Consider the following 19,040-nt stretch of genomic DNA (forward strand, 5'->3'; position numbering starts at 1 on the left):
AGCATTGCTTCCTTCTGGAAGGCCCCGGAAGGGGCTGCAGCTGCCTGCTGTATCCTTGCATAGCTGCCTCACTGTCTGACCCAATTCCTAACTCAGCCGTGAGTGAATGCTCATCAGGATTTGGAGTCAAGTCCCCTTCTCAGATAATAGCAGTACCCTCTTTGTCTGTATATCTGCCCTGAGCATAGCAGTAGTTGGCACATATTAGGCCCTCAGGAAATGTTTGCTGAATAAAGAAAGAAAAACAACATGCCACATTTAAGATTCTCAAGACAGTTTTTAATTTTCTGTTTATCTCATCAGAACCAAAGTTGCTACAAATAGGTACAAGACCTGGTCACAGGCCTTCTTGCTCGCCTTTCCGGGTGTGTTCAAGACGCTTCCTGATCAATGCACTGCTGCCTCTTGTGCCCTGTGATGAGGCACAGCAAGAAGACTTGGGGCCTGGGACAGCGGTGAGGTCCAGCGCTCCAGGGACACAGTGAGCGTCCGCACAACAGAAAAGCAGCTCAGAAACAGGCTGAGCTGGCGGCCCCGCAGAGGAGACGTCACGGCTGTCCATCATCCTTGCCCTCAGCTAAGCAGACCTAGGCTACTTTCTGAGGTGAGCAAGACTCAGATGCTCATGGGAAGGTAAGTAAGCACCTCAGAATCATTTACTGCACACAAGGTTTTGAGTGATCGCTAACCATTATTTCCTTGGAAACCAGAGTGGGAAATTAAGCAGAGAGGGTTGGATCACCTTTCCTTCTTCCATGTTTGTCACTAATTTATGGCTCTTGGTTTTGAAACAGCCAGAATAAAAAGGCAATAAACCAAGCAACAGCCTGTGTACAAGCTGCAGCATATAAATTCCCCAAGGGGTTGAGATAAACGACATTCTTCCCCTCTAACTCTGAAGAGTTCTTGTTTTGGTTAGGGAAATTTGTTGAAGGCCACAGCCAGCTGAGAAGCCATTTATGTGATTTTGGCAAAAGTGACAGGAAACAATGTACATACACTTATTTCATTAGACTGTAAACCAGCGAGGTCAGGAGAGTAAAAACCCTGCTGTTCATGTAACAGAAGACTATTAAGTGGCTTTAAGAACGGCCGAAAACTTAGCTGGCAGTCTGCTTTCAAAGCTGGAATTTTATGTATGCTGGGAATAAATAAAATATTAGTTATTCATTCATTTGCTTTTCAGAGCGTAATAGCTTAATGTACCTTCCTTGCCTGCCCTGCCCCAGACTTCTTGTTTTTTTTTTTTTTTTTCTCCGGTACCGGGAACCGAACTCACGACCTTGCGCTTGCCAGGCAGGCGCTTTTTGCCGCTGAGCTAAATCCCCAGCCCGCCCCAGACTTCTTGGAATCAACTGGACTGAAGTAGTTGTTATACCAAAAAATTCTGTACTGCAAACTTCTTTCAGAGCTTTTAACAAAAGCCAAAACTGAAGAGGAAATAATCCTTACACTTTCTTTCCACTAAAGCATCAGCACAGACACAACTAACCTTGGGAGACACTAAATAACACACCAAATAAAGCGAGCCTGAAAAAACAAAAGCAACCCCCACCCTACTGCAGCGCACCCATTAAACGGTAGTTATTTTCTTATCCTTGGTGGCCTGCTTGATGGCCGCCTGCTCGCAGATGATCTCCTTGAGCCTCTGCAGCCTCGTGTTCTGCGTGGTCTGGTCCCCCACCCCCGTCTGGCTTCGGTGCAGCAGCGTCAGGGCGTGGATGTATTCTAGCTCTGTGTACTTCACGCCCTGGTCCACCACCAGGTTCAGGAGCTCATCGGCCGTGTTGTACAGCATCTCGTAGTACTGCCTAGGGAAGAAGACAGACACCTGCTCAGTGCCTCTGTCATCAGCAGTGGTGTCTAGGTGGGGGTGAATATGCTTTTTAAGTGTTAATTTGTTGACTTATTCCATAAACACTTACTGATCAGCTGGCAGTCAGGTCTTGTCCCATTCAGTCTCTCCTTTGTTCATTCATTCATTTATTATTGGAGTCTTTATGAAATATATAGTTTTTTCCTCCACAAAGTACATAGCGATAGTATTTATCTCTTAGGGTTATTGGAATAATTAAATTGATTAATATGCATATATGAAGGAGTTAGAACGGTAGTGATTCATAAAGGTTAAGTCTTCTTAGAAATATAATAATAATGTGTTAATAGAAATATAAAGCAACTTGTGGGGGTGAAGGGATCTTAAGGCTTTATCAGTATCATTGGCGTAAAATCTTGTATTATTGCACTCAGGGACTTGGGTTTGTTTCTTCTTCATCAGGAATATCTTTTTTTTAATGTTGAAATTTTTAATTTAAAGAAAATAGAACAAAAAAAAGAACAACAGCAAAATACAAACAAAACAATGCAAAGACATTAAAAATGATACAGTGTTTCAAACCAAATGACAGGAATTAACAGTGGTTGTTATACTACATAGTTATCTTCAACAAAGTTGCTCAGATTACCAGATGTACGAATACAATATTGATCAAACCATTAAAGGGAATAAGAAAATAATAATTTAAAAGAATATCAGAGACAATACATAGTTTCACTAGACAGGATTGTAGGAATTCACCAATGGTTGTTATACTGCAAATTGTTGTTGTCATGTAAATTGCTCAGATTACAAGATATAAGCATGCAAAATTGGTCAAAATATAAAAAAGAACAACTTTTAATCATTAACTGTTTCCCTCAACAATCAGACAGCAGCAGTACAGTTATGACACCGATCCATATATATATATGGCCTTAATACTTTCTTTTTGTCTTTCCCTCATCCCAATTGTTCCTTCCTTTGAGCAATTTCTTTCCCTTTCTTATTATCTATTGTACATTTAAAAAAACACACATCCTAAAACAAAGTCATCCTTGAGTTGGGAACATATTCTAGGAGCTCTGTAATTTCAAGAATATTTTATAAATTACTGCTGCTATGGAATGTGATCAAGAAAAGTTTTGGTGTCTTTTCATATGGTTGGTCTACTTCTTGCTCTGCTGACCCTGTTTTCTAATTAACATATAATTAAAAATAGAATTTTTTTGTAGCTGGTATTGAACTCAGGTACATTCTCAGTCCTTTTAAAGATTTTTATTTTCAGTCAGTTTTGCTAAGTTGCCCAGGCAAGCCTTGAACTTGCTAGCCTCCTGCGTACCTGGGGTTATAGGCATATATCAGCATGTCTAGTGAGAAATAATATTCTTTTGTGATATTCCCTATATAGTAATGGGAATGAAAGTGTTCATTTTAGATGGGCAACTTCATTAATCTCTTCTAGGAGTAAATTATTCAGCATTGCTGTGTAGAGCGTCCTTTTAGGGCTACTTTTCCATAATGGTTTTAAATGAGTGTGCGTTTTAAGCTCCTGGAACCTGACAGTCAGGAACCACTGGCCAAGGGTAACCTTGAACATTGACAAAAGTACTTGCCATGCTTCACATTTAGCATGAAACCCATGTAAGCTTTATGTTCCAGCACTGTGGGAGGCGGAGGCAGGAGAATTCTAAGTGTGAGCCCACTCTTGCCAACTTAAGAGACCCTGCTTCAAAATAAAAAAAAAAGGGTCAGGGGTATAGTTCAGTGCAAAGGCCCTGGGTTCAATCTCCAGTACCACCAAACAACAACACTAGCAATAGCAACAGTAATAACAGCCACAGCAACAACAAAGCACACTGTAGGAAGATGTACCATGTTTGCGCTATGGTGTCACACATTCTCTGGTACACAACGGCTTCCTCCCTGAGACTGGCCTTTATTTGAGAATTGACGCTATATACTGTTTAATTCTGTTTCCCATAGGTGCACGGGTGAGGGAGAGAGCTGTCTCCTTAGGGCAAATTCTTAAGAATATACACTTTTAAAATTGCTCAAGAAGTACTCATTACAACAGTAGATTCACCAAATGGAATGGAAATTTAGGGCTCATGATTCTTTTTAAGCTAGAAGGGACTTGAAAGCTGCAATTTCTAGACTACTGGTTTTCAAATTTCAGAGCGCCTCACTATGATTACCTGGGCAGCTTATGAAAAGAGCAGAGTTTTGAGGTCCCATCCCCAGATAGGGTGCTTGTGGAATTATCTAAGCCAGCTGGCACTCAGCCACAATCTGTTCGGGAGGGGAATCGTTACAGAGCCATCCTCATCTCTGTGAGCCAAGGACCTAAGGCAGCAGGAAAGCTACAGAAGCAGTAGTGAATGGTTTGTGATGTTTTTCACTAAAATTAAACCAAAAGAACTGGGATTCCTTGCATTATGATGTTGATGTTTTCATCATTCATCTTAAGAAGTAACATTGAACCTGTCAGCCCAGATGCAACTGGGTTTCTTTTGAAAAGTCAGATGAATTGTTTCCAGGGATACTGGCTGGTTTTCTACAGAGGCTGTCGTTCCATGCTGGGAGCAAACAACAAGACAAAGATGCCTGGGTTTCTAGTCCTGGATCATCCCGTGATAAGGGACAAAGGCCATGCCACTTAAGTCCTCACTGTTTCAATATCCTCTGTGCAATGAAAACCTTTATAAATCCCAGAATGATACCTTGAAGTGGACTGAGACATGAAAAAAGTTCTCAGCAGCTGCAGATGAACAATGTGCCAGAACTGCAAAGCTGAGTTATTAAACAAAATTGACAGGTAACTGATGGTGTATTTTCTATAGTTAGGGAAAAATTTTCCTCTATCTATGATGATATATTTGATCATGAGGAAACATAAATATTTAAAGGCAGAATGAAATTCATTTATCTTTCAGAAAGGTAACCAGTAGCAAGAACTCATAAATCGGCATAGCAACAGTCAGACAGGGTGGTGAGGAAAGGGTGCCATAGGTGCCCTAAAGGGAAAACAGGGAAATGCCCCAAACTATGCAATTAGAATGAGCTCCCTTGATAAACACTGACACACTGAAATGAAATCATGTAACCCCACGGGGATAAATAACTGATCAGTACTCAGAGAGGGAAATGAAACTTCGGTCTTTATCATCAGCATTAAAATAGCAGCCATGGCTTCCACTTTTTATACTAGATGGCGCTTTACATAGCTGCCTGGATGGGATCAGTGAACACACACTTGCTTTAGATATTTTCCAGCTCATGACTCAGAGAAAAGCCTCTTCACATCTCGTAACGTTTAGAGACCAAGTGCTAGATGTGGATGATATCCTGTTTCAAAGACCAAAGAGTTTCACACACTCTGGTGGACGGAACAGTCTGTGGGGAGTGTCTGCCTTCCCAGGGTTTCTTGTACTCTTTGCTGAGTGCTTTTTGGGCAGCTGCTTCCCAATGAGCAGAGAGGGCAAGAAGGTGGAGGTGCAATGTCATAGAGCCTGGCCTATGGTCACAGTCTACAGCGTGACCACACTGGTACTCCGTCTGATATAAACAGGTTGTTTTCTCTTATCAATCTCATGTTTGCTTTATCAACAGACTGTTCTTCCCCGTGACTTTCTCTCCCTCTTCCCCTGACAGTGCTGGGCATCAAACATTACTGCTGAGCTATATTCCTGTCCCTCTTATTTTATTTTAATGGCATTACACTGCCACTCTCTCCCCCACTGATTCTATCTGAAAACATTTGTACTAGTAAGCGTAAGAAGGGCATTATGGTAAGATGGGAAGAACATTTAAAAAACATATATATGCTATCTTTCTTTGATTGCAAAATTAATATAGGTACCATATAGAGCATATGGGCCATACATAAAGATTACATGGAAAGAAGATTACTCATATAATTCTATCCTAAAGACATGCAACATTTTGGAATATTTTCTTAGAGTTCTTTTCCTCTGATGTAGTGTTTTAGCCAATTTCTTTCTTACAGTTGAAATATTTAGAGTAAAACACAACCGGACACGGGTTGTTTCCAATTATAAAAAACCTCTTTCCTGAGGATAGATTTCTAAAAGCAAAATTAATCGAAAGGTAAGTATATTGTTTAGAATATCGATACTGCCAAATTGCTTGTTGATTTTAATGTACGTAGTTGTACATGTAGATGCAAATTGTTGATTTTTTAAATTTTTGAGTATTATTACTTTTCTAATCTTTCTTGAAAAGCTTTTCATAAACTTTTTTTTTTCCCCCCCCTCTGGTACCAGGAATCGAACTCACGACCTCGTGCTTGCCAGGCAGGCACTGTGCCACTGAGTTCAATCCCCAGCCCCTCATAAACTTTCATAGAAACATAAGGCAAGGACAGTTCAGTATCTGTTTCCTTGGGGTTCTACACCTCCAGCTTTGGCATGCTCAAAGTAAAAGTTAGCACTGCGTCTCTGCAAGTTATTGCAAATAGCTTCAGGTTTACTTTTTGTAAAGAGAAGGAAGAAAGCTTTACTAAAACCATCTCTTCCCACTGCAGCTCTCCTTCCTGTGCTTGCAGTCTTGGGCGTGACTGACAGGGAGGTCTTGAGTGCAGAACTGTCCAAAGTCCCTGACAAAACTTGGCCATCTGTCTGACTCTACTTGATGGAATTCAGAGTCCTCGTCCCTGAGAAGAAACTGTGCTTTTAAATGTAGTCATTCCTTGCCACTGTAGGGGACCGGCTCCGGGATCCCCAGGCTCAAGTATTTATTTACGTACCTATGCACTTCCCCCATATGTTTTAAATCATCTCTACATTTATAATACATAAAAGAATGCAAATATAACCCAAATATTTGTTATACTTTAGTGACAAGAATAAAAAACTCTATACATATGAAATTTTTGTTCCTAAATTCTGATCTTTGGTTGATTGAATCCATGTATGCCGAATCTATGGATATAGAGCATGTGCATAAGGATGACCAACTGTATACAGCTATGTCTCATGCTGTGTTTCAAAATCTGTCTTATTTTAATATTAATATTAATAATACATACTAATTAATATTAATAACATATACTTTTCAGGTACATCAATATAAGTGACCCTTTTAAATAGGTACTATACTCATCCACATTTTGTAGATGAGGAAATTGAGATACAGAGTACAAGTGATTCACCTAAGGCCTCAAAGGGAATGAGCCTACAAAGCCACTGTGCTATAGATATTTTATATTGTAAAAAGCAAGGAAAGAATAATTGCAAAGAATATTTGTATAGCTACTTCATTTGTAGTCATGATTTTAGAAATACACATTAAACAAAATTTCCATATTAACCAAACTGCCTTCCATTTAATGGAATGGACCAATATTGTGTCAGTTCAAAATTCACTTACACAAGTTTGTAGTCATACTTAAATAACATGGGATTTAACTTGGGAATTCAGTGTTCCAAACTTAAATTTTAGTACTTAATTCAGGAGTTACAAAAAAGATTTTTGGTTCTTTCACTTTATTATCTACCTTTTTTGCTCTTCTAATGGGTGAGGTAATTGTTCTTTTTGAAACATGGCTGCCCCTCTAATTCATCATTTCTTTGAGGGAGGGAGATAATTAAATATTCTTGTTATTCTGAAAGGGGCACTCTTAAACTCCATTGGTGGGAATGTATAGCCCTATGGAGATTTCTTTAAAAAATAAAAATAGAACTATCATATGATCCAGGAATCCCACTACTGGGCATATATAGAAGGGAAATGAAATTATTATATCAAAGAGGTACTTGTACTCTCCTATTTATTGCAGTAGTATTCATGATGGTCAAGACATGGAACTGACCAAAATGTCCATCAACAAACACATGGATAAGGAAAATGTGGCACATAGTATACACAATGGGAAACTATTCAGCCTTAAAAAGAATAAAACCTTGTTACCTGCAGCGATCTGAATGGAGGTCACTATATTAAGCCAGACACTGGAAGACAAATGTTTCATATTTTCATTCATTTGTGGAAGCTAAAAAGTCAACCTGACAGTAGGGAGAGGTGGAACAGTGGACACTAGACACTGAGATGGGTCAGGGAAAAAGGACAGAAAGAAGTTGAATAAGAGGCACCAAAACACAGTTAAATAGTAGGGATTTATTCAAGTATTTTACAGCACAGTGTCATGGCTTCTATCTAGACGGCCCCCAAAGCCTGTGTGCTCATACGTGGGGCTTGTTGGAGGTGGCAGGATCTAGGGTGTGTGAATATGAGTTAAGGGTGTGTGATAACTATATTAATCCACTGATTGGGTTAGCATAGTTCTACATGTGGATAATGGCAAGGCCTGCCATGGGTGTGACTGATACCATCCAATAGCCTTGTAGCTTCGATGGGATAAGAGGGAAAGGAAGGCTGCTGCTCGCTGCTTTCTGCCTGCCCCGCCATAGACTCTTCTCCTCTGTCATGATGCTTTGCCTTGGAGCAGCCAACTACAAACCGAAACCTCTGCAAACTGTGAGCTAAAATAAACCTTTTTTCCTTTAACTTTAGGTGCTGGGTATTTCTTTCAGCAATGAAAAAGTAACCAAGACACACAATAAGCTAAGTATTGTTAGTAACAATCTATGATATATTTAAAAATAACTAGATGAGTATGACAATTTCCAACATATAGAAATGCTTAATATTTGAGGATATCGAAGTGCTTATTACCCATATATTGAATTATCCTACTGTACCTTGTAAATAAGTAAAAATGTATCTCATTAAAAAACACTCTCTTCTAGTTCCTGAGATAAAGCTAGTGTAGTATTAATATCAACAAGAGAATTAAATGTTGTAGCTGACTTCTTAAATACAAATTTGAGGAGAAAAACTGACAGTAAACTACAGTAATGATTGTAGCTTCCAAAATTATTTTTAGCCAGTACAGGTTGATATTCCTTATCCAAAATGCTTGGGACCAGAGTGTTCTGAATTCCCACTTTGGAATGTTTACATATGCAGTATATAGTCAAATATCTTGGGGATGGGGCCCAAGTCTAAATACAAAGTTCACTCATGTTTCACATACCCCGCCTATGATTTGGATACAGTTTGAAGGTCCCTCCAAAGGTTCATGTGTTAGGAGGCTTGGTCCCCAAGATAGCAGTTTTGGTAGGTGGTGGAGCCTTTACGGGATGGGACCTAATGGCAGGTTCTTAGGCCACTGAGGATGCTGTTCTTAGAAGGGAACACTGGCTTGCTGGAGTGAATTTTGGGAAAGTGAGCTGTTCTGAAGGCCGGGGCCTGACCTCTGTGTCATTCTCAAGCTTCCAGTGTCAAGATGTGATCTCTTATTCCTGCATACCTCCCACCACGACATAATACAGCCAAAAAGGCCTCACCAGAGCTGAGCTGTTACAGGAACCATGCCTTTGAATCTCCAAACCTGGGAACTAAACAACCCTGCTGTCTTCAGAAGTAGTTTGCCAGAGGTATTTCATTACACTAACAAAAATCTACCAATATTTATACAATATTTTTAGCGAGCCTGCAATTTGACTGCAACCAGTCACATGAGGTCAGGTGTGAAAGTTTCCACTTGTGGCATCACGTTGGTTCTCAAAAACTTTTGGAATTTGGAGGATGTCACATTTCCGATTTTTAGATTAGGAACGTTTAACCCATCCTAGGGGGCATTTCAAGCACTTCAGTGGAAACTCAGAGGTAAAAAGGGCCATTTTCAGGTGAAATACTCAACTCTTACTTTCTCTACTTCCTCAGTGGTACACATGGTAATAAGCAGGGAAATAGAAAAACGGGGCACACCTGAATAATCCATACAGTAATTAAGATGTGGCTACAGCAGAAAGATTTGGAGAATACTCAAGAGATCAACTAACCTTAGATTCTAGTTGTGTCTCTCATTTGCCTGTAACTAGCCATGTAACCTTGGGCAGTTGCTGTAGGCTGTCTGGATATCTGCTCCCCAGGTGAAAATCAGAGCGGTCACAGCAGATGCTATGAAAATACCTTGGCATATGTGGATTTTACAACCTTTACAACATTCCTTGCCTATTTCTTTAACATCACAGGGCTTCCACTAGAATCAGGTCATGCTGATATCTGCCAAGCAACGGTAGGCAAGATACATGAGTAGCAGATTTGGAAACATCCTGAATAAGTTTAATCTTGGCTCAGAAGTACTCCCTGGACCAATAATAAAATGGATGGTAACCCAGTGTGTCACAAGAATAAATTAGTTCACTGAAAAATATAATACTATTGCCCTTATTTGTCTTCTTCTTTAAAGAGCTTACAGTTTTGCCAGACATGATTGAAAATTCTAATTTTCTTTTTCTTTTCTTTTGATACCAGGAATCAACTCAGGACCTTGTGCTGGCCAGGCAGGCACTTGTGCCACTGCGCTATATCCCTGGTCCCTGAAAATTCTAATTTTAAGTGGGTTGATGTTATTTCCATTTCAGGAAAGTAAGGAAGAAGAGAAAGCTGAATAATTTTCAGACAGTGGCAGAATTAGATGAATATCACATTATGGCACAACGTTTTAGCCCTCTTATCAAAAGACTGCGCAGGTTCTCTCCTGGGTAGAGCACTCTAGAAGTAAAGAATGGTCTCTGGAGAAGTGTTGCCTGTATCACTTCAGATGGTGGCAGCAGAAATCCATGTGATAGGTAGAAATGGCCTGACAGACTGTGGCTTTGATGCTTGCTTGGGTTTCTTTCATCAGTCATCTACCTACATTTTCTTGATAGAAAGTGACACATCCCCCACCCTTCATCAATGGCATTATATTTAAATGAACAGGCTGAGAGTGAAGCTCCAGGATAGAGTGGTTGCCTAATGTGAGAGATCCTGGGTTCAATACCCACCACCCTCCAAAAAAATTTTTTAAAGAATAAAAAGAAATGGCAGACTGAGGATATAGCTCAGCAGCACAGAACCTGCCTGGCAAACAACAGATCCTGAGTTCAATTCTTGGTACCAAAAAAAAAAAAAAAAAAAAAAAAAGGAAAGAAACCGCAGTTACCCTAACCATCATGTTTCAGCAATACTTGAGGTGTTTATTCCAGAGAGACTTTAAGTTATCAACAGCTATGTTCATTCCGCTCGGGAACATATTCTGACACTTTTGATGGTCAGCAGCAGCCAGGCCCTGGCTTTATTTCTTATCAGAAAATACTCCTCAAAAACAATGAACTTCATGTATGATGTCTCCCTCACTGCTAGATGATGGCTCACTCCCTGAGGCAGTCACCATCCCTGGAATGGGAAAAAACGTCGACGCTTCCTTAGTTGGCAACTTTGCTCTCTCCCCACCCTTGGAATTCATTCTAAATTTATAAATATCAATGGTCGAAATTTCCTCTTCAACAACCTAAAGATTCATGTGCCGCTCTCCGCTACAGCAGATAATTTTTTAAATTAAGTTTTCTACAACGGGGCTAGAGCAGGATCTGCATTTTAAATTCACTACAATTAAAACTGTGTCTCTTTGGTCTAGCACTGCCTTTGGTCAAGGCCCATTTGTATGAATAATTATTCAGTCCATTAAGAAGTCTGCTCAACTCCTTCTCCTATTTTGAAGATTTTAATAAATATTGATCAGGCACATTTCTGTTTGCACTTGCCAAAGCAATTCTGATGGATTCATCTTCTGATGTTATCAAATAATGAAATATGAAAGAGTGAATAGAATTACTCTCTTGTTCTGTGATTTTTTATTTAGGCCCTTCATTTTACTTTCATAATTGTGTTTGTCTCATACTTCTGTAAATGCTCTTTTGATTATCAAAAGGTGAGCCTGGGTTAAGAAGAGCTATGCTGTGCTGAATATCACTTTAGAGTCTTTTCAATGTAAAAAAAAATAGTTTATCAAATATCCCTTGACAGTCATTTCAATTTTTAAAAATAATTTACCTAATATCATGGGTTAATAAAAAGGACACAATATTAAGCACGTTGGTGACTACAAAGCTGCCTATTGTTCACCAACTAGCATGAGCCTTCTACACTGTATATTATATCTATTTCTCTGCTTAGATATGTGGAAAATAACTGCTAAAATATGCTGAGCAGAGGCTCTATGGTTTTTTCAGTCTGAAGTAATGAAATGGAATTATTAACTTTTCAATAAATAATGCAAAGTATTTCTTCAAAGGGAAACCTAATATTATCATTATTAATGTTTAGAAAGCTCCAATGACATTTAAAATGATTATATAACATAAATGTATAGTCCTTGGGTTCAAGAAGCTTCTTATACACCCTGTAAAGAAATTTAGTTAGGTGTGGTGGTGCATGCCTATAATCCCAACTACTGGGGAGGCTGAGGCAGAAGCACTGAAAATTTGAGGGCTTAGTAAGACCTTGTCTCTAAAAATAAGAAGGGCTGGAGATGTAGCTCTGCAGTATGGATCAAGCCCTGGGTTTGATGTGTAATGCAGGAGGAAAGAAAGGATGAAATCGATCAATCAATTAATTCAAGACATAAGGGAAATGTTTTAAGTTAAAATGCAGCAAAGATGGTGCTTGCCAGTCTACCTGTCTGTTCTTTATTTCTTGGTACATGAAAAAGAAGAGTTGGAGGGCACTAGACAAGGAAAAGAAACCAAGGTTTGCCTGAAAGTAATGATTAGAATTAGTGATGGGATGCAGAAGTGAATGGCTAATGCGATTTAGGTTTCTCCACCCATCCACCCACCCATCCATCCATCTATCAATTGTTCAGGAGACTGAACAGTGCAAGTCCTCATCTATGCTACAGAGGTGCTCTATTACTGTACTATATACCCAGCCCAGTTTCTGCATTTATAATATGGGGATCTTGAGGACCTAGCAATGAATAGGGAGGAAGGTCACTAGCGATAGGTTAGATTGCATAGGTCTGAGAGGAAGATACTCTCACTAGAACATCATGCCAAAAAGGCCAGGGTAATGAACTGACTGCAGCTGGTGTCAGTCACAGTAGTTCTGTAGCCATCGACTGTGCTACCTCACCACTATGTGGAGGCAGGCGCTGGCCGTGGGTGAACGCATCATTCACAGCAACCCATTACTGCTGCAGGGCTATCATTTGCTTAATCTCCTCAAACCCCTCAAAGGCCCTCAAAAGAGTTTTGTCTTAGAAAAATATAGTAAATATTGTAGGACTGAAGGAGCACAAAAGAAAAAGGGTTGGAAGATGATCTCAAAAAAAAAAAAAAAAAATCAGTGGATTACTTGAAAAGTGTGAGCATATGCAAATCACAGGTCCCAACAGAAAACACTTGATCAGGGAGCATTAACTAAACGAGGTTATTTACGAAACAGAGAAAACCTAAATAAACCAAAGCTACAAAATGGGCCAACTGAGATTCAAGGAGATGTGATTCAGAATGGATGTCAATTTGAAAAATAATGGGCTAAATAGGCAGAAGCTAATGAAAATATGTACAGTATCCAGCAGGGTTTAATTAAGGACCCAAAGACGCTGACAAATGTGATGGATAGCTGTGGGAGCACCGTGATGGATAGCTGTGGGAGCACTGAGAATTTGGTGGAAGAAAGGACCACTGTGGCTGATACACATTTGCATGCCAGTGAGCCATTTAATACAGTGCCTATAAAAAAACAGAACTAGCAAAGTGAATTTATTCTGAATGGCTACCCCTGATAGGACATAGGCTGAAAAACAAAGGGTGATGATAAAGGCAAGTCAAGAAATTCAAAGGAGAAAGCATCTAGTGAATGCTAATGACATTGGCTTTATGACTGATCTTACTTAATACCTTAATTAATGTGCAGGAAGATACAGAGAGTGCTGGAAAGGTCAAAAGTTAGTAAGTGGGGAAAGGCTGGGAACAGCAACAAAGCAAAATAATGCAAAGGATTCCAGAGTATTTAAAATTAGGGGAAGCAAATATCAAAAGGAGATTCATCTTGGAGAAATCCAAGTGAATTTGTCTGGAAGAAACTGTAACCACCCACATTCAAGAGTTGGGAGGAACTTAAGAACAGCAGTAGATAAAATAGTCCACGGGGGAGGGGGGGTGGAGGGGAAGGGCTATAAACTAGGGCATTTTCTTACTTTCTGTAAAAAACAGTACAAAGGAGTGATGGTAATTTCTGTCTTTTTTGTGCTTCACAGTTCTTTTTTGTTTTGTACCAAAAGCCAACTGAAAGATCAGAAAAGAGCACCACAGGGGATTAAAAGGACAGAGGGTTGGGGGAAAACAGAAGAGTAAAAGAGATCAGTCTAATGATGTTTCTCAGATGGCAGCTTATGGGTAAGTGAGGTTCCCCTATTGCCTTACATAAAACGATACTGTTCGACCCTCATCACACTATCCTTTTCCCCTGAGCTTTGGCTCTCTTTTTAGCATTCATGTTCATCAAAAAATCTATGTATTATAAAATATAAATATATATATATATATATTTTGTTTGTTTGTTTTTTATTGAGACAGGGCCTTGCTATGTAGTGCAGGCTGGCCTTGAACTCATTATGTAGCCCACGCCAACCTCAAACTCATGGCAATCCTCCTGCCTCAGCCTCCCAAGTGCTGGGGTTATAGGCATGCACCTGTATGCCCAGCTTATATTTTATATTATATATGCTTAAATATATGTATAGCAAGAGACACAGCATAGTAGCAGGTTAAGAGCATAGTCTCAGGTGCCAGTAGTTGGGTTTTGAATCTCAGTTTTGCTTCTTACTGTTTGTATGCTTTTGGGCAATTTTTTTTTTTTTTTAGTAGTGAAGTTTTATTAAAGTTAGGAAAAGAAACAGGCTCTGCAGCGTGAGTTTAGGCCAAGTAAGAGTAAGAAAAGAAGTATACCCTATAGTGTGATGGTGGGCCACCATGCAGGAGAGAACAAAGTGGCCAACTTTGGACACTTTATTAATCTCTCTGTGCCTTGTATTCTTCATCTGAGGGAAAAAAAAATAGTAAAATGGGGTTGTTAGAAAGGTTAAATGACTAAGTACTGTGGATGGACAGATTAAGGCTATGTAAGCATTTATTATATAAATAAATGTCTGCCTCCCCTCATCCCCGAATAAGCTCTATGAGAAAGGGATGGTTCCTGCCATTCTTGGCTGTTCCCCTTGGCCCGTGAAGAGGGCACCTAGTGGATGCTGAATAAATGAAAAGGAATGAATGAATACAAGAGGGGGCAGTCTGTAAATTTTATTAAGTGACAGCACAATGTAAAAAGTATCTATTCTCTGACACTGGGAGGAGGGAATTGTGAATAAAATAGTTGACCCATGTAAAATGCAAGGAGCATTCTGCTGTAACTCAGGGAGGAACATGTTTGGGATAACTGGTTGCCAGTGGCAAAGGGAAGGAACAGAGGGAAATGATGCATTTCTTGTTAACGATCTGTAATTCTCTTCAACCTACCTTGCGTGCTCTGTGAGAATGAGACATATGTCCTCTATTTTTTACCTAAGTGTATGACCTTGGAAATTTTTTAACATGTCTGAATTTCAGTGTCTTCATTTACTCAGTGGGATAAATAATATTACACCACGGGTTAGCTGACATGCTAAAAAACACCTGAGTGTTGACTAGTGCTGGTAGGTTCAAGTACAGTCTCCCAGCACTGACATCCAAGGCTTCCAAAAGATTCAGCTCCTATTTCACCCTTTCTTCCACTTTTCCCTGTTTCAAACTCTCAGTTAAATCAAACTGAGCTAGTCACTGTCTGCTGTATTTAGTACTTTTGCCTCTAAATATCCAAGCCTAACTCCTCTTCAAGGCTGACTGAATCTTTTATCCTTTATGAAGATATCCTGCGCAATTACTGCTTTTCTGTCACTTACTGTATGGGTTATCTATTTAACATATATCATTTAAAGTCATATCCCTTTAAACATTATTAATTTTAATAATAATTTTACAAAATCATCACATAAAAAGATGAGTAGGGTACTTACTTAATACGTAAACTTGGGAAAGTTATTTAACCTTTCTAGCCCCCAGTTTCCTCATCTGTAAAACAGAGATATTGGTAATACCTAGCCTATAGGATTATTAAGAGGAATACATGAGTTAACATTTATAAAGCACTTACAACAGTATTTGGCTAATAACATATGTGATATAAATTTTTGTTAAGTAAGCAAAATGAAAGGTACAAAAAAAGTAAAAAGTGCGAAGTCTTTTTCTCATCTCTGCCTTCCAGGCACTCACCCTATTTCCTAATTATTAGTTTCCAGTGTACACTGACAATACATTAGAAGGATTGTGGGTTTTTTAGTGTGTATACATGTTTTATAGTTAAAGATAAATGGTGTTTACGTGCTGTTCTGCATCTTGCCTTTTCTACTTAACAATGTATTTTGGAGATGGTTTCATTTCAGTACATATCTTTTTAATGGCAGCAGAACAGGCAACTGTGTGGATGTACCGTAATATATCTTTATTATCTTCACCTAGATTGCAGGCTCCTTTATGACAAAGACTGTGTCTTATGTCTCTTTCTGTTGTTTTCAGGGGTTATTCAGTGCCTTTCAAAGTCCTTTTAAAAAAAAAATGTACTTAGTTGTTCAATGAATATTTGAGCACCAATTACACGCCAGGTGATATACAGCAGGTTCGATGGACGCAGAGATGAGTAAAACGGTCCTTGATCTCTAGTGATGCCATTTGGTATGAATGTAGCCATGCTTTTATAGCAATGTGACAGCGGCTATAATAAAGGTACAGAGTCTCTCCGGGTGCACACAGGAAGGGTTGTACGCTTCTTCGAGCAGTGAGGGAAAGCTCACTGGAGAACACATTAACGATAAGGCAAACGTGAGAGGCCAATGTCCTCCAGGTGCAGGAAACGGAAAGTACGACCTGGGTGAGAAAGTGAGAAGAGGATATTTCCTCCAAGTGGAAATAATTTATTCCTCACTGGGGTGCATGAGAGATGGGGATAGATAGGAAGGAAAAAGGATAGGAAGGAAAGCAGACTTGTAGGTCATGCAAAAGAGTATGGCCTTTCATGGGTGGGTGGACAGGGATAAGGAGCAGGCTGTCTTAAGAGTGTTAAGTTTCATTTTGCCTACATTATTTAAATAAAACACCTTCTATTACTATAAGATTTCATAAGAAAGATTTTAATACTCCTTCAAAAGAAATAATCTTTGAACAAAAATATTAAATGTTTTATTGTATGAGGAACTCCTTAAACTCACCCTTTTGTAATGATTTTTCTAGTTTTCTATGGGTGAGGACCATGAAGCTTTAGTTCACCCCCATCTCCACCCCTACGGCCACTTGAGGACCCATGCTGTAGTTGATGGTGGGGAAGGAATTTGAAAACAGACAGCTCCCTGTTAGAAAGAAGTTATACAGGGTGAGCACCATTTCAGAAAGACCCCTCCTGCTGCAGCGTACAGTTGGGCCTGAGGGGTAAGAAAGCTTCAGACTGTTGGACGACCTAGTTTTGTGCAGGCTCGCCCAGCATCCCTCACTCAGACTGTGTCAGTTTTCTAGAACGTTTACTTACAAGTCCCCAGACTAACAGCTCAAGAAAGTCAACCTCAGAGAGACAAAAAGGTGCCAGAGAACAATACAATGTATTCTCACTCTCACCTCTCACATGTATTTCCCACTCAGGACAGCGCAGGCCCAGGGCTACTGCAATACACTCGCCTGGACCGAGATGAGGCTGACGCTGAGAGGAAAGGGAAGACTGGCAGGAAGAACACAGGAAACAAGAGAAACACCTTCTACGCAAAGGGCTTGGTGTAACGGGTGTGGGTGTGCAGGGAAACACACTCAGAAATGAAAATCAGGAAGTACCTGTGGTGGGCGGAGTGACTACAGGAGGCTTCAAGGGTGATTTTAATATTCAATATCTTTATCTTGGTGATGGTTAAGGAGGTATATTCACTTTGTAAAAAGTAATCAAGCTATATACTTAAGATATGTGCAATTATATATATACATTTTTCAGTAAAAATACAACACCTCCCTGCTTCCTCATCCCACAAAAGAAAAGGAAAGAAAGGCAGTCATTACCCCTACTCAACTGGCCTCACCGACATGTACGGGAGTGGCATCTAAATTACCCAGGGCAGGACTGCTATCTCATTTAATCTCCAACAACCATACAAGAAAAAGTTTGATGCCCCTAATTCAGTGGACAAATAAAATGGTCTGGTCTTCATGTGACTGACATGAATTCAAACCATGGTCAGTCTGCTTGCAAAGCAGTCAAGCTCCAAGGATCTACTCAAGTTCTGTGAGCTTAGAAGAGTCTTTACGACACTTCTGGCACTTAGAAGAGTCTTTATGACACAGCAAGATCGTGCATAGATTCTTAGCTTAGAATTGGGAGTTGAGTCTTGGGAGGATGTCTGTAGGGACATGATATATTGTAGGATAAGATTAACCAAAGAAAAATACATTGTAAAAGTCAGCAGAAAAATCAGGCATGGGGGAGGGTGGGAACAGCAATTTTTTAGAAAAAATGGTCCTTTTCATATAAAAAGAATAATACTTAGACAATGCCACTCTCCTAAGTCTATACACCAAGACAAGTGCCTTTGATGGTAAAAAACTTATGTAGTATCTGCATTTTTCTTTCTTTCTTTTTTTTTTTTTAAGGGAAAAAGTATCTGATCTGAAAAACATCTCTCAGAAAGGGCACCATTATGAGGGAAAAGCCTGTGAGCAAGTTTAATGTCTCTATTTAAATGCTAATACTAACCTATACCTCTGGACCACACAAAAACTAGTTTTTCAAAGACCATAAAGTGAATTTAAAATGAAGCCTTAATTTTTTTAAGAAATGATTTTTTATTTTTTTTAATTTGTAAAGACCAAAGTGGCCTATAGAATTTCCTAAGAGGAAATACCACTTTGATCCGAATAAAAATGAGCTGGTGACCAGGTAGGTGAGGTGACAGCAGAGATTCCTGCATCCCGTGAGCAGGCTGCCTCGCCACTGTGCCAAGGTCTCACAGGGTACCCTGATGAGGAAGGGAGGTTGATTCTCTCCTCCTCCCCGCAACTGTTTCCTGTGACAACAAGAAACAAAGAGATCCAAGAGTGCTGGCGTCTGGAAGGAAGGTGGGGACAGAAGCAATGAGGAGACACAAAAGCCCAGGAGTCACTGGGTTCAGAATAGACACAAGTGCAGTTGGAGGGGGTGCTTGAGTGTTTAAGAGCTGCTTTATTCTCCCAGGAACCAACGTTAATGAATGCAGGTAATCGAGGCTGGAGAGCCTGGACAGCTTTGTAATAAGGCAGCCAGG

The 19,040-nt window shown here is 39.7% G+C and overlaps 1 protein-coding gene across 1 annotated transcript in view; it reads right to left on the reverse strand.

Moving 5' to 3' along the window:
- Positions 1-257: 257 nt before the first annotated feature.
- Positions 258-19,040, reverse strand: part of Exoc4 (exocyst complex component 4) — a 734,966-nt gene continuing 716,183 nt past the window's right edge. Inside the window, exon 18 of the mRNA XM_005377540.2 lies at positions 258-1,811. Coding sequence (XP_005377597.1) covers positions 1,574-1,811 — 238 coding nt within the window. The 3' untranslated portion in view covers positions 258-1,573. The remainder of the gene's footprint in view (positions 1,812-19,040) is intronic.

Source organism: Chinchilla lanigera, unplaced genomic scaffold (assembly GCF_000276665.1).
Source record: "Chinchilla lanigera isolate Chin_1 unplaced genomic scaffold, ChiLan1.0 scaffold00009, whole genome shotgun sequence".
Classification (NCBI taxonomy): domain Eukaryota; kingdom Metazoa; phylum Chordata; class Mammalia; order Rodentia; family Chinchillidae; genus Chinchilla; species Chinchilla lanigera.